The sequence below is a fragment of the Dryas octopetala genome, chromosome 2, assembly GCF_963921425.1.
Source record: "Dryas octopetala chromosome 2, drDryOcto1.1, whole genome shotgun sequence".
In the NCBI taxonomy this organism is placed as follows: Eukaryota; Viridiplantae; Streptophyta; class Magnoliopsida; order Rosales; family Rosaceae; genus Dryas; species Dryas octopetala.
In genome coordinates, this window is record NC_141367.1 from 22967492 (window position 1) to 22980979 (window position 13488).

Genomic DNA, 13488 nt, shown 5'->3' on the forward strand with positions numbered 1-13488 from the left:
CATGAATGCATATACTTTTATGTATTTAGCACATTAAATAGATACAAAAATATATATACATTTGTAATGTAAAATTGTTATTCCTTATTACATTTCTATTCAGGATCCATGCCTTATTCTTTTTGTAAAGGCTTATTCGCACAAATGTCACTTGAGAGTAATTTTCATTCTCACTTTGTCCCCTTAAAGTTTAATTTTCTCATTTTGTCTCTCAAACTTTACAAACCCTTTTAGTAAGTTATATTCCGTCAAGTCCGTCAATAACTCTGTCAAATAAAATATCAAAATACTCATACACGTAAGTGCCACATCGAATTTTTGAACAAAGTCATAGCCGGACTTAACGGAATATAAAGTTTGTAAAGCTCAGAAGGTAAAATGAAAAGATTTAAATTTAAAGGAGTAAAGTGAAAATAAAAAATACTTTCAAAAACCATTTGTGATAATAAGCCTTTTGTAAATTAGAAAAGAGTTTGAGGTTTAAACAGAGTAAACCCCAAAGCACTGCCCCACTGGGGCATAATATAATAAGCTCAGTTATGGAAACAAAGAGACAGTCTTAGCCATCAAGGCCATGAAAGCATGGATTTGCCCAAACTAAGAGACTAGTCTTCATTCATTCATTGCATGATGATAAACAATAGGGTCTGCCACATTGGGGTTACATCAGAAAGCAATCATAGCCTGCCACATCACCCACTGGAGGAACATAATGTTCATTTGCCCAGGCAAATTGCATTTCTAGCTCTAACACCACTAATATAGTAACATGCCAAGCAAAAACCAAAAAAAAAAAAAAAAAAAGGCATATTATATGTGTAATGAGACTGCAGCCTAGTGGAAGGACACGAGCGTGTGTTGCATTTTACTAGAAAGTAGAAAGCAGCTGAACCACAAAAGGCTCAAATCTAACACGGGATTGGGACATTTTGAATCTAAGTGCAAAATTTTTCTTCATTATAAACAATTAAACACCACTAATCTCAAAAGTGTCCTCTTCTCTCTCTCTCTCCAAAGTCCAAGTCCAAGTCCTAACAAAAGACACATCCATCTTTTTCCCTAAATCCAGGGGGAACCTTGAACACTAATGTAAAGTGTGTGTTGCCTGTTTTGGGGAATGTGCAAAATTCTCATTTGACCCAAACCAGACCAGACTCATGTCAAATAATGAAACTTTTTCTGGTCAGAAAATAATAAAACTTGGAAAAAGGGAATGGACAGTGTTCCAGAGTGAGTGAGAGGGAGGCCCCTACCCCATCTCTTATTTTTTTGGTCAGTTTTTAATACAATTACAAGCCCCATCCATTTAAGGGAAATGGAAATCTAAGTACTCTGTCAACTTTGTTGTATTGTACTCCATCATTTCCAACTAGCTCAAACTTTTCAGATGGGGCTTGACTAAGACTAACCTTTTTTCTCTTCCAATCTTAAATTCATTAAAAAAACAAAAACAAAAAAAGAAACCTTCATTTTTCATAATTGATTAAGATGGGGTTTAATGAAGCAATCCTATCTATTTGGGTTTGAAGTGGTTTCTTCAAACAAATCCTCAGTGGAGAAGTCAAGGGTCATAGATTCCAATTGAGTCCATCTCATTTCTTAAAAGAAACAAAACAATTTTTTTTTTTTTTTAAATCTTTGATAAATTTCAGTTACATTATCTTACAAGTAACATCTCTCTCACCCCATCAAAGTTTTGTTCAACTATTTGAATATGTATCACTTTTTTTCATTGTTTATATTTTTTAGGTCCATTACACTATTGCAACAGACCATGACAATGACTAGTGGCAAACCATTGCAAGATTTGGAAATGCTAAATGAACTGAAAACAGATTGACCCATTTGATATTATGATTAGTTTATGTCATTCCCAATGCCATTTAGCCAATGTGAGGTTTAATCAAAGGGAATAAATAGTGGTTTTTCTTATTGGAAAGTGCTAATTAAATGGATTGATGCCCCACTTACAACTTTTGTTTGGGCAGTTTTTTAAGCTTTTGATTGCCTTTTGACTTGGCCTTTTCTAGTTACTTTCGGAGTTGGGAAACAATGACCCTTGTCTCAATCAAACTTTGCTATATTCTACTTGAAAAGATGTTACTTAAGAGGGTACTTTGTGGGTAACTTATAGTAAATATAGAATGCTCACCATCTTTTTGCTGCATACAGGTTCTGTTTATGACTGTTCATTAGTTTATCCTTGGTTTGAAACTTAATAATGTAACATGGTTTATTATTGATCAAAAGCACCAACACCACAAGCTTCAAACATTTATATAACTATTTCATGGTTAAAACATTCTTAATATTTATCACCATTCATCGTTTGGAGTGAGTGAATATGTTACCTGCAAATATAGTAGTGTAAAACTAAGCTTTTAAGTTACATATATAACCTTGCTGTGTACTTGAAAAAGGAGTGATCAAGTGGACAACTTTTAGGACATTAAGCATCTTCTATTACTTGATCAGCTTGATGGGAAACTTTATAAAATGACACATTTTGGTGAATTGCTTACAATTTTGATCTATATTATCAATTATTAATAATTTTGAGACTTTTTCAGTTAGTAAGAAGACTGAAGTATCCAAAGAGTCAAGAATGTCGAGATTAGAGCTAAGCTAATGTAGTGTTTATATTTATAGGAGAGGTAATTCGGTCTAAAAATTACCCAAAAAGTAAAAATTGTTGACTTTTGATTAAATTGTAAGAAATGGTAAACGTCTTATCAAAATGGGTCATTTTATAAAATTTCTCCTTCAATGTAAGCATGAATCCTATACATATATATGAGGGGCACAAAGACCAACAAAACAAAACAAGCATAAGAGTATAAAACTTTGAGTAATGGGGCCCTTAATTATGGGGGAACCTATTGTTTTTTGTACTCTGATGTGGGGTTGTTTCCATGATGCAGACCAGAGGAGCTTAATAGAATATGTTGGTTCTTTCATAATTTCGATTTAGTAGAGAGAAAATCGTAACTGCTCCGTTTGAAAATCACGAAGCAGACAAGAAAGTTAAAAGGAATTTGGTTGCATAGAATGCGGACTTACATGTGAATAGTGGAGATAAATTTTTGTTGGTACATCTCATTAATTCAAAAAAAAAATTAAGACTTTCTGTAGGAGTCGGTACACAAAACCACGCAGCTGTTTTGCCTTTTCTGGTTTTATATGTCTTTTTGATTCATCCAACCTCTCAAGGATTTTATATCTACCAATCCAAAAACTTTGACATTTCAACTTGGATCTCCAAAACTTGAATTCTAATATATTAATGGTTCATGTAGATTAAACAGTAGCTCCACATGTGACTTGATCATACATTAAGATTCAAAATTATAAATTCTTAACAAATCCCAATAGCTTACATAGGCCTGATGTAATAATTAGCTCATAATTAGCAACTACATGTTTGAAATTCTATAGTGGAATGACTAATGAGTGAGTGAGCTGATTTCCAAACTATAGTCATGCAATTAAGTTACAGATACAGAAATTATATTTTACTATGTTAGGGTCTTTTGGGAACTTGGAGGACAGTGACTGTAGAAAGAAAATAAAAAACTGAGAGCAGTTCGTAGGCCTCCATTTTGAGTTTTTGACAAGTACTTTTACTGCATGCTGGAATCTACATTTTCACCTACAAGTGCTAGCTTATTATTATTGAAGTTGTAGGAGCTATGGGATTAAATAGCAATGAGAAAAATAAAGATTTTGAAAGTAGGTGGAAATGGAAGGATGGTCTTCCACAGAATGACATCTACAATGTCCTTCTCTCAAGGCTCCTTCATGATTATATCATATAGTCTTCTTTAAAAGACTTCCCATCACAACTTCCACATACTTCCATTCAAACCCAAAACCAAAACCAAAACCAAAAAACCTCTACTCCTCTCATTATCTTCTGCAATCTGCTCTCACTCACCCACTCACATTCTGTCTGTACCTCTCTTATATTTTCATCAACTTACTCATTGAAGCACATTTTCTCTACCATGCCAATGTCCGCCTCCAAAACCTTAGATAAACCCCTTAAAGTTTATGAACCTGGTCAGGCCCAAATGGGTTTTGCTGTGGTGCAGCGCAGCACACCCCCTCCCTCTCAATCTGGTGAGAGAAGAGGCAGGAGAAAGCAAGCAGAGCCAGGGAGGTTTCTTGGGGTGAGGAGAAGACCTTGGGGTAGATATGCTGCTGAGATTAGAGACCCTAGTACTAAAGAAAGGCACTGGCTTGGCACATTTGACACTGCTCAAGAAGCAGCGCTTGCTTATGACAGAGCTGCTCTGTCCATGAAAGGCTCACAAGCAAGAACCAACTTCATATACTCTGACAACTCCACTTTCCAGTCTCTTCTAACACTACCCTTTGATGTTCAAACTCTATTGCCACAACAACAATCACCACACTTCTTCTCTGCAGGCAATACTAGTAACACTACTGCTGCTGCTACTACTACTACTACTACTAAACAACCCACCAATCAGAACAGTCCAGCTCCTCATGATCAATCTGGCATTTTTCAGAATGATCAAACCCCCAATATTATTAGGTCCAAAAACAACTCATATGGTTCATCATCAGCTCATGATGATGATAGTTTCTTTTTCTGCAATGATTCTAATTCTAATTCAGGCTACTTGGCCTGCATAGTTCCTGATAACTGCTTGAGGCCTCCTTCCAAAAGCAGTACTGACTTCAGTCCTGCTTTGAATGTTGATCAAAACTCTAGCTTTACAAACACTCACTCCATTGAAACTAAATCACATTGTGACAGCAGTACACTCCCTCTAGATGTTATGAATGTGCAAGCTGCACTAATGGCTTCTTCAAACCCAGGAGATCAGCTTCCTTGCTTTGATGGATTCAGCCGTGGATTCTGGGATAACCAGCAGTACTACTCATCATGGGAGTTGAATTCAAAAGAGCTCTCTGCTGCAGCCATGGTGGACAACACATTGATGATTGATCAAGAAGGGTGCATGGGAGCTAATCTGTATCCGATCATAGACAATTCTAGTACTACTTATGGCTTAACATCTCAGGTCACTTCTTCATTCTCTTGCTCTCCATCAGTTCCTCCTTTTGGTGATGCAGCAGTCATTGACTTTGGCCACTCACTCTTCTAACTCTCTGGTGTGTATCTATGAATAATTAAGTACTGAGATTATAATTTTACAATCATAATCATTCCATTTATGTGCCTGCACTTGGTTTTTGATCTTGTGTCTTGGGTTTTTGCAACTCTTTCTTTCATTGTAGTTACCCCCAACAAAAAAAAAAAATTCCATTTGAGGTGGAGGAGATCTGGAATGTTTATTATGGTTCTACCAAGTTTTAATGGAAATTGTTTGATCAGAGCTCTAGTACTTTCTTTGTCCCATATTTTTGGATCCATTTGATAATGCTGCCTAGCTATGTCTTTATGGCTATACATTATTGTACATATGCATATGTATGTAATAGCAGCTGCATTATGTTGTCTATCTTTTGGGCTATTTGCCTGACCTTTTACTGACAACGTCCCCTAACAAAAGATGCATGCAACTTAATATATATAGGTTCAGAAAAACGGATGGAGTACTCAGTACTCATCATGGACCACCAAGCTAAACTAGCTATCAGCCACAAAAATAACACTTCTCTTTATTTATTGCTTTCTATTTGAGATGCATAGCCCTAATTCAATAATGGTGGGGTAACCTGCCATGACTAGAGTTCAACTCTCAATTTTTACAGTTTAAGGATTTTAGACGATTACTGTGGCCATGGTGACTGCAGCATCTAGTCTATGCTCCTAGTTTATGGAAGGGGCATACGAGGCTCTCTGGGTATGCTTGCTTTTGTTGGTAGCATTTTTGTTAGAAGCACATAACTTTTTTTATTAAAAGTTTAAGAGTTTCTTGTAAATTATTTAAAGAGCACTAATATATGATTCTATAATCCAAAAAGCACTGTTAGATAATTGTGTCAAGTAATACCAAAAACGCTTTTGACTGTCTAAAAGCATTTCCAAACCTTATAAAATCACCGTTAAACAAACCCTTAATATCCACTCCAAGACTAAAGTAAGATATATAAGCACCAAATCTAGTGTTTTCTTTTTTGTCCCTTGTTGAAGGATGCTCAAGCAATACTGGTTTTTAAAAGTAATTAGATCCATTTTCATTAAGTTTGCCACCATAGTTCAGTGTCTTTAATCCTGGATTCTTTTTTTTTTTTGCTTTCAGCCATGTTCTTCAAAGTTCAAACCTGAATTAGATTATGGAAAATCTGACTCAATAGTAATAAGGCATTTGTATAAAGTGCTGTATATTAAAAGCTATTACAGGTTCGACAAAAAAAAAAAGAAGCTATTACAGGTAATGAAGTTGTGAATTCAGTCTCTTTTCCATATAACTTGATAGGTAATGAAGTTAATGGCAATGCAAATACAAGTGAATTTTCATTTTAGGGAGACAAGATCACTAACAAGAAAATTGAAAATAATGGGTATTATGGGAAATTCATGCATAAACCCCATAATATCTTTCCTGGGGAATATCTTCAGCAGTTCAGCTCATTCATATGGTACTTGGGCAAATCTTAGGGAGGGGTGCAGATATGATCAAAGCCATAAAGTTCCTAAACTGCACATCCCATCAATTTCAACCTATATTTAGTAGGTAAGAAATGTAAAAGGCAAGACTTGTAGCCTATTGATGGACCAAGTTCTGTATAACATTTTTATCTTAAAGCCATGCTGCCCATATATCAAACTGGAAGAGTTGCCAAAAAGCAACAGAATCATCAAACAGAGGACCCAAACCCCAAAAGTACCCTAATGAAAAGGGAAGTACAGGCCCAAATCTGAAATGGCCTTACTTATACCAAGCAGCTTGATTTGAAGCAAAAACCAAAAAGAAAAAAAATCATCATCATCTCATCTTTTTCTTTTAGTTTAAAGACAGTTAACCACATTCATTCTCACAAAACCTTCAGACCAAGGTTCACCTGACAATGCCAATAGTTGTCTGAATACAGGGAAAAGAGATCATATTCATAATCTGTCACAAACAGTGATAAATTCCAAAAGTTTTTATTTTATTTTTCTGCAATAAGTTTACCTATGATTTGGCATATGTATAAGCAGTAGAGGAAAGTAACAAAGACCAGTCTCCTCACTAAATGAGGATATCAAGGAAGAGAGAGATTATTACACAGTCAAGAGTGCTTCTTCATATACTTTGTATTTCATAATAAATTTATCAATAACATGGTCAAGCATTTCAATTGACAATTGACACAGCATAACACTATGTATCTGATAATTCTGATCCCATAAAAAGTAGCACTGTGATGCCTTCTTGGGTCTTTGAATTACTTCTCTTTTTCAAAATAGACCTTGGACAAAAAGTGGGGGAACATGAGTTCGAATTCCCAAGTTGAACTGAAAGCTTGCTCCCCAATTTAAAAGAAAATTTGGAAAGGATAGACATGAATACACGGTCAATGCAAAAACAACAACACCGTGGAACTAATCTTTTCATTCAGAAAAAGGCTGGAGCACAATGAACATAACACACTCCAAAATTGGAGAGCTGGACACAGTTTTTCCTAAATGGAACTGCAAATTCTTTCATGGTTATTGAAGAGCAAGGGGAAGGCTATATGGGGGTTTGCTAAACTTTTAGAGGTTGGCCATGGCTTATTCAAGATAAAAGAGGGATGGCCATATAAAGATGATATAAACACAGAGATGAACATAACTGATGTATGCTAAGCCAGTGAGATATGAAGCCTCTATTGGAGGACTTGCAAAAAAAAAAAATTATGATGCTTTGGTTGGAGAAAGTTGATCAAAAAAGAAGAATGAAAAATTGCTTGACATTGCTTAGCTTGAACTATGAGACTCTGTACTGACGCAGCTGCTAGTTGAAGGACCAGAACCCTGAGCAGACTGTTGGACACCCAAATGCATGATACCACCCTTAGAAACAGTTGAACCAACTGATCCACTAGCAGTGCTCAGTGATGAAGACATTCTGGCTGAAATTGAGTCCTTGCTGGACCCTGAATTAAGTTCAGGCCGCAATTCTGAAGATGAGGATGATGGGGCTAGCGTACCAACTGATGATCCCACAGGGTATGGTGCAACTGGCATATCAGCAAGAGAAGATGCTGATGGACTGTAACTGAGTGTTCCAATCGGGTGGTCAAATTTGCATGCAGGTCCAAACTTGCATGCTCCACGTTGTGCATAGTGAGTGCAAAGTGGTGCACCCTGAATATCACACACAGAATTTCAAATTCCCAGCAGTTATGTATGATCATGAGAGAGAGAGAGAGAGAGAGAGAGAGAGAGAGAGAGAGAGCGAGTCAAGTGCATAACTAACCAAAGAAGGGCATTCAAAGTAAAAAAAAAAATGCACAAAAAATGCTGAACATAATAATAATGTTAAGAAAGAAGACCAGTAAATTGAGTTAACCAATAATAATAATGATCTTGACAACCAACAGTAACATATACAAGTAAATATGCACATTTAGTGAAAATGCAGAGGACAAGCAGATTTACAGCCAATATCACCAAGAAATACCCACAAAAAAAAATGCTAATGCAAGGGAAAATAAAGAAACACTGAAAAGGCTGTAACTTGAAAAAATGAAACCCAAAAAGTAATGCTCCCAAAATGGGCCCTAGGACAAAACAATCATCATACATTACAAGGATATCCAGATGGTAGAGACAATTCAAGGGTTTAGAGACAATTCACGTGTTTCTAAAGCAGCGAAACTGAAACATAACAGTTAGAGAAGCAGTATTTTAGTAACAAAAAAGAACCAGACCTAATAGTAATTGCCTTCTATAAGCACAAAACAGAAATGCAGACAACACACATGCCCATGAACAAAGATGAGCACACACATACAGAGTACAAAAGATCCTGCAAATAAATGAAACATTGAAATCTTTCTTTACAAATTCATAACTGAAGAGAAAAGGCCCTCAATGAATATGCTAAAACATTTAAAAGGAAAAGAGTGGCAACTCATTTGCATTCTAGATAAACATAAAGGCCAACTTAAATTCCTAGTCAGAGGGGGAAAACAAAAAGAAATTTAGATGGATATACTAAGACTGAGTAATGTTCTTTTTACTGGAGTGTCTGGTAATTTATGTTGTCAAGCTACCAATCAAGATCACACATTTGGACATGAATTCATCTGATGAATGGTCCTAATTGATAGTCTAGTAACAAAACATGGAAAAAGAGCATTTCCCTACTAAGCTTACCATTTCTAATACCAACAAATACCTATTTTGCAAATGTAGAAAAGCAGCATGAGCTCTAATTCTCGTGATCTTGGGATAAGTACAGACAAGAAGTGAGTGATCAAGGAACAAGTCGATTATAGAATGAAAGCACTGTAGCTGAAGAAAGAGCTGGTTCAAGGTGAGCTACAGAAATCACTAAAGTGAGGAATTTCTGACGAAAAATATGAGAATGATGAAACCTAAATAAACTAAAAGGGCGAAGCATTCCAGAATATTAGAGAGAGAGAGAGAGAATGAAAAAGCATTTTCTAGTACATATAACAGTTTTAAGTTAAAACAAGCTGATAAATCATGCCCTAGTAAAAGCATAAAAATACAAAGGAGTTGTAAGGGCAGCTCACCGGGCGTGAAGGAAGACCAGTTGGACCAAGGACAAGAGTTGTTTTTGGTGCAACAACTTCTGGCGGATGATGATATCTACATGAAGACCCAAATTTACAATCCCCTGTTCTCAAGTAATACTGGCATTCTGTTTGGCCAGGTCTTTCTGGAAATAAGTGCTCCTTCTGACTAGTGGTTGGCAGACCAAGAGAAGAAGGTATAGGTTGATAGACTCCTGTATAGGCAGGCGCTGATGGAGATAGTTGAGCTAACCCATAAAGTGTCCCTGAACCAACAGCAGGTTGAGTACTAGGGGAGGGTAACGGGCTTGCAGGTGCCTGCACCACATGGCTAACAGCTTAATGGAAATTCATTAACTTAAAAGATAATGAATCAAGAAAAATGATACTTACCGGATATGGACTCCAACCTGGAAAAGGGACCATGCCAGGGGAAAGCAACATTGGACCATAGGGGCTTTGAACATATGAGCCCGGTAGCAAAGGAGGCCTTGTAAGTACTACTCCGTACGGTTGTGATGAAACAGATGGAGATTGAACAGTTTGATACAATGTGGGTGCAGGTACAGGAGGAACTTGAGGTGCTGGTGATGGCACTGGAAGTTGAATGCCAGCTGGCTGTGGATGATGAAATTTACAAGTTGCACCAAACTTACACTGTCCAGTTTTCACATAGTAGGAACACTCTCTTTCACCCTGTTTTATTTGGAAAAAATCCATGATGGCAACACTTTACCTAACATTCATGAACTGGAATTTCCAATATGACATATAATTGAAGAATTAGAGTTATAAATCAAGAAATACAGACCTGTCGTAATGGGTATCCATAATAATTTAGTGACACAGGGCCAACAGAACCTCCTCCCTGCTTAGGATGGTGGTACTTACAAGAAGCGCCAAACTTGCAAGTCCCCGTCCTCATATAATACTGCCATTTAAGAATCACAGCCCAATGAATCAATAGAAAGTGAGTTCACAATTTTCAAGGATTACCAAACAGACAAAGCATGTAATCATCAACAGAGGACGTTACTTCCATCCAGAACACATAAGAACGAAAGCTGAATATGTGAACTGTCAGAATTAAGTAAATGCATATTACTCGGTGGCGACATTTTGGCCTAAACCCCAAGCTTCAAAATCAGTTAGCAAAACCAAGTTAAGTACCTGGCACACAGGCTGGCCCACTCGCTCAGGGTACTCCACTCCACCAGGTCTTGCAGCTCCAGTAACCTGAGAAACATCTATCTTTCAATTTTTACTAGTAAACAAGTGATGTTATTGATATCAACTGTATAGATCTTATTAAATATACTCCAGAAAAAAAAAATTACAAATTTCTCCACAATGACTTAAAATTCATTAAATTCAGAACATCCCCACTAGTTAAATTGCTTAAACCTCATAATCTTCATCATCAAATCTGCATACAAAACCACAACACCTCCACTGACACACAAGATCAAACCAAATTGGACCCCAAAACCAAATGACCACACTGAAAATCAATCAAAGCCATGCACTTAAGCCCTAAGCTCAGCCAATTCAAACAGTAAAAAAGGGGAATTCAATAAAATTACCGCGCTACGATCACGGGGATGATTGTACCGACACCGTGAGCCGTACCCACAAATCCCAGTCCTCAAATAGTAACTACAATCGGCCTCGTTGGGCCGTTCCGGGTACGATTCCCCGCCGCCGAGCCCCAACTGCCACATAGACTCTGCATTTTGCAGAAAACCAAGATCAAGCCCAATTCGAAAACCAGCCCCACATTCGCTCCAAAAACCCACCAAATCGCAATGTTCGGAACCCGAAATTCAATCCAAATTCAAACGAAATTGAAATGCAGAGTGCGAGAAAGAAAAGGTCTCACCTGCCAGCCCTGTTTCGGGTCCCGGAGCGGTCCACTCGGGCGACGGATCGGACTGTGATCCTTCTGTTGTCCGACCGTACCGCTCCATTGTACGGTCACACTGAATCACTTCTCTTCGATTCTGCAGTTAACAATCCAGATGGTTCCAGAATCTCTCTCTCTCTGTCTGTTTCTCTCTGTGCACAAGGAATGAGAGGTTCTGATCAAATGGGGTATGAAAAACTGAAAAGGGTTTGGATTTCCAGGCCTCGACTCTCTCTCTCTATCTCTCTCACTTTCACACACACACACACACACACACACAAGCACTGTGTGTGTCTCTCTCTCTCTCTGTGTTTTGGTTTTGGTTTTGGTTTTGGTTCTCTCTCTCTCTAGCTATCAGATTTCAAAGCGTTTTTTGGTTTTGATCTCTTACTTTTCTCCTCAACTTTGAGAGGTTCTTTTTTTATTTTTATGGGTCTCTCTGAGTCCGTTGGTTGGTTTATATACGCGCCAAACATACAAGGAAATTGCCCACCATTATTACCTGAATTTCATTTTCCTTCTTTTCATATATTGTTTTCACTAAAAAAAATTCTTTTTCAAAAGATAAAAAACTACGTGGGTTAGCAACAACAGGTAGCAGTTTCAGACTTTCAGTGTGGCTTGTGCTGTGTGAAATGACGAGAATGCCCCTGAATTTCGACATGTGACTGAAGAAGTCCATGTATTGTGGGAATATGACAGACACAGAGTTGTCCTTTTGCCACCAAAGATTTTATTACAGAGTCACAGACAGTTAATGATGGGATTAAACTAATCTAATCTAATCCTCTGCAGAGTGCACGCAAAAGGTATTAAGGGGTAGAAAAATAAAATATCAAAATAGAATTAGGAAAATAAAAAGAAAGATTAAGGTTGTGTTGTGTTGCGTGTTGTTAGTTTGTTACTAGTGTTAGGCTGTTAGCACAGATGCTCATGTTGTCTGGTCGACGTGGCATCACGGCATCGAAGAATGACGGATCTTCCTTAAATTTTGTTTAAAACTAAAAAGGTTACAAAATAGTACAACGAGAAGGAGAGTTGAGTGGAGGTTTTATTGAACCTTCTAGTACCAGTACCACTCTCCTCTAATTTTTACATTTCAAGGGGGATCTATCTAGCATTGTGTGTAATTTCTTTTTCATTTTTTTTTTATTTTCCTGTTTCTCAAACTTACAAAATAGTACATTAATGGGGGAGTTAAAAACTTAAAACTAGGAATTTCTACTTTTGCTTAACTTAAACACCCACCCCCCTAAAAGATTCTTTATAAATTGTATGTATTATTTTATGGACTTTTAATCTTTAATTTTTGCTCACATTCACTCAACAAGCAATTACAAACTTGTAATAAAAGCAACGAAATCACTTGATGTTCTAATTACGGATTCACTCCACTTTTTTACTTACACATACTTTTCAAAATTCAATTAAAAGTTGGTATAGAATGACCATTTGAATATTGGATGACATCGATGAGATATTGTTTATGTCAAATCGGTTTTGAAATTTACTAATTTAGTAACCATCATGTTAGTAATACATTGAATCCAACAATTAATTTAACAACAAATGAATCACAAACAAAAATTATGGGATATAGCAAATGTGATTGTCTTTGATCCGTGTCATACCCAAATAATACTTCATGCCAATTAATGAGAGTGTCAATATTGTCACTCCCAAATATATTTTTGCCATTCACTTTCTAATAACAAAATTTAATTCCACATATATCTTTATGTAGAATTAAAAGGACACAAAAAAAAAAAAAAAAAAACTCATTACAACGTTGCTAGCACCCAAGCATGATCATTGCCACGACAATCACCTAAACAAATGAAAAACAACTAAAGGACATTAACGAAGCGCAGTGTGAGTGTATCCACATAGTGCAAGAGTCTACATGATGAAATGCTACA

General features: G+C 36.7%; 2 protein-coding genes across 2 annotated transcripts; one reads left to right on the top strand and one right to left on the bottom strand.

Annotated features, from left to right (window-relative positions):
- The first annotated feature begins 4004 nt into the window (after positions 1-4004).
- Positions 4005-5135, top strand: PUCHI (Integrase-type DNA-binding superfamily protein). Its single transcript, XM_086234247.1, has one exon. The coding sequence runs from the start codon at positions 4005-4007 to the stop codon at positions 5133-5135; it is 1131 nt and encodes a 376-aa protein (XP_086090373.1).
- A 1935-nt stretch (positions 5136-7070) lies between these two features.
- Positions 7071-11975, bottom strand: LOC147294275 (Zinc finger C-x8-C-x5-C-x3-H type family protein). The gene is made up of 7 exons (XM_086232545.1): positions 11546-11975; positions 11250-11392; positions 10837-10902; positions 10478-10597; positions 10060-10362; positions 9667-9984; positions 7071-8269 (listed from the first exon to the last, which is right to left on the bottom strand). Exons 1-7 carry the CDS (start codon positions 11631-11633, stop codon positions 7880-7882), a joined length of 1428 nt encoding a protein of 475 aa, XP_086088671.1. The 5' UTR covers positions 11634-11975; the 3' UTR covers positions 7071-7879.
- Positions 11976-13488: the final 1513 nt, after the last annotated feature.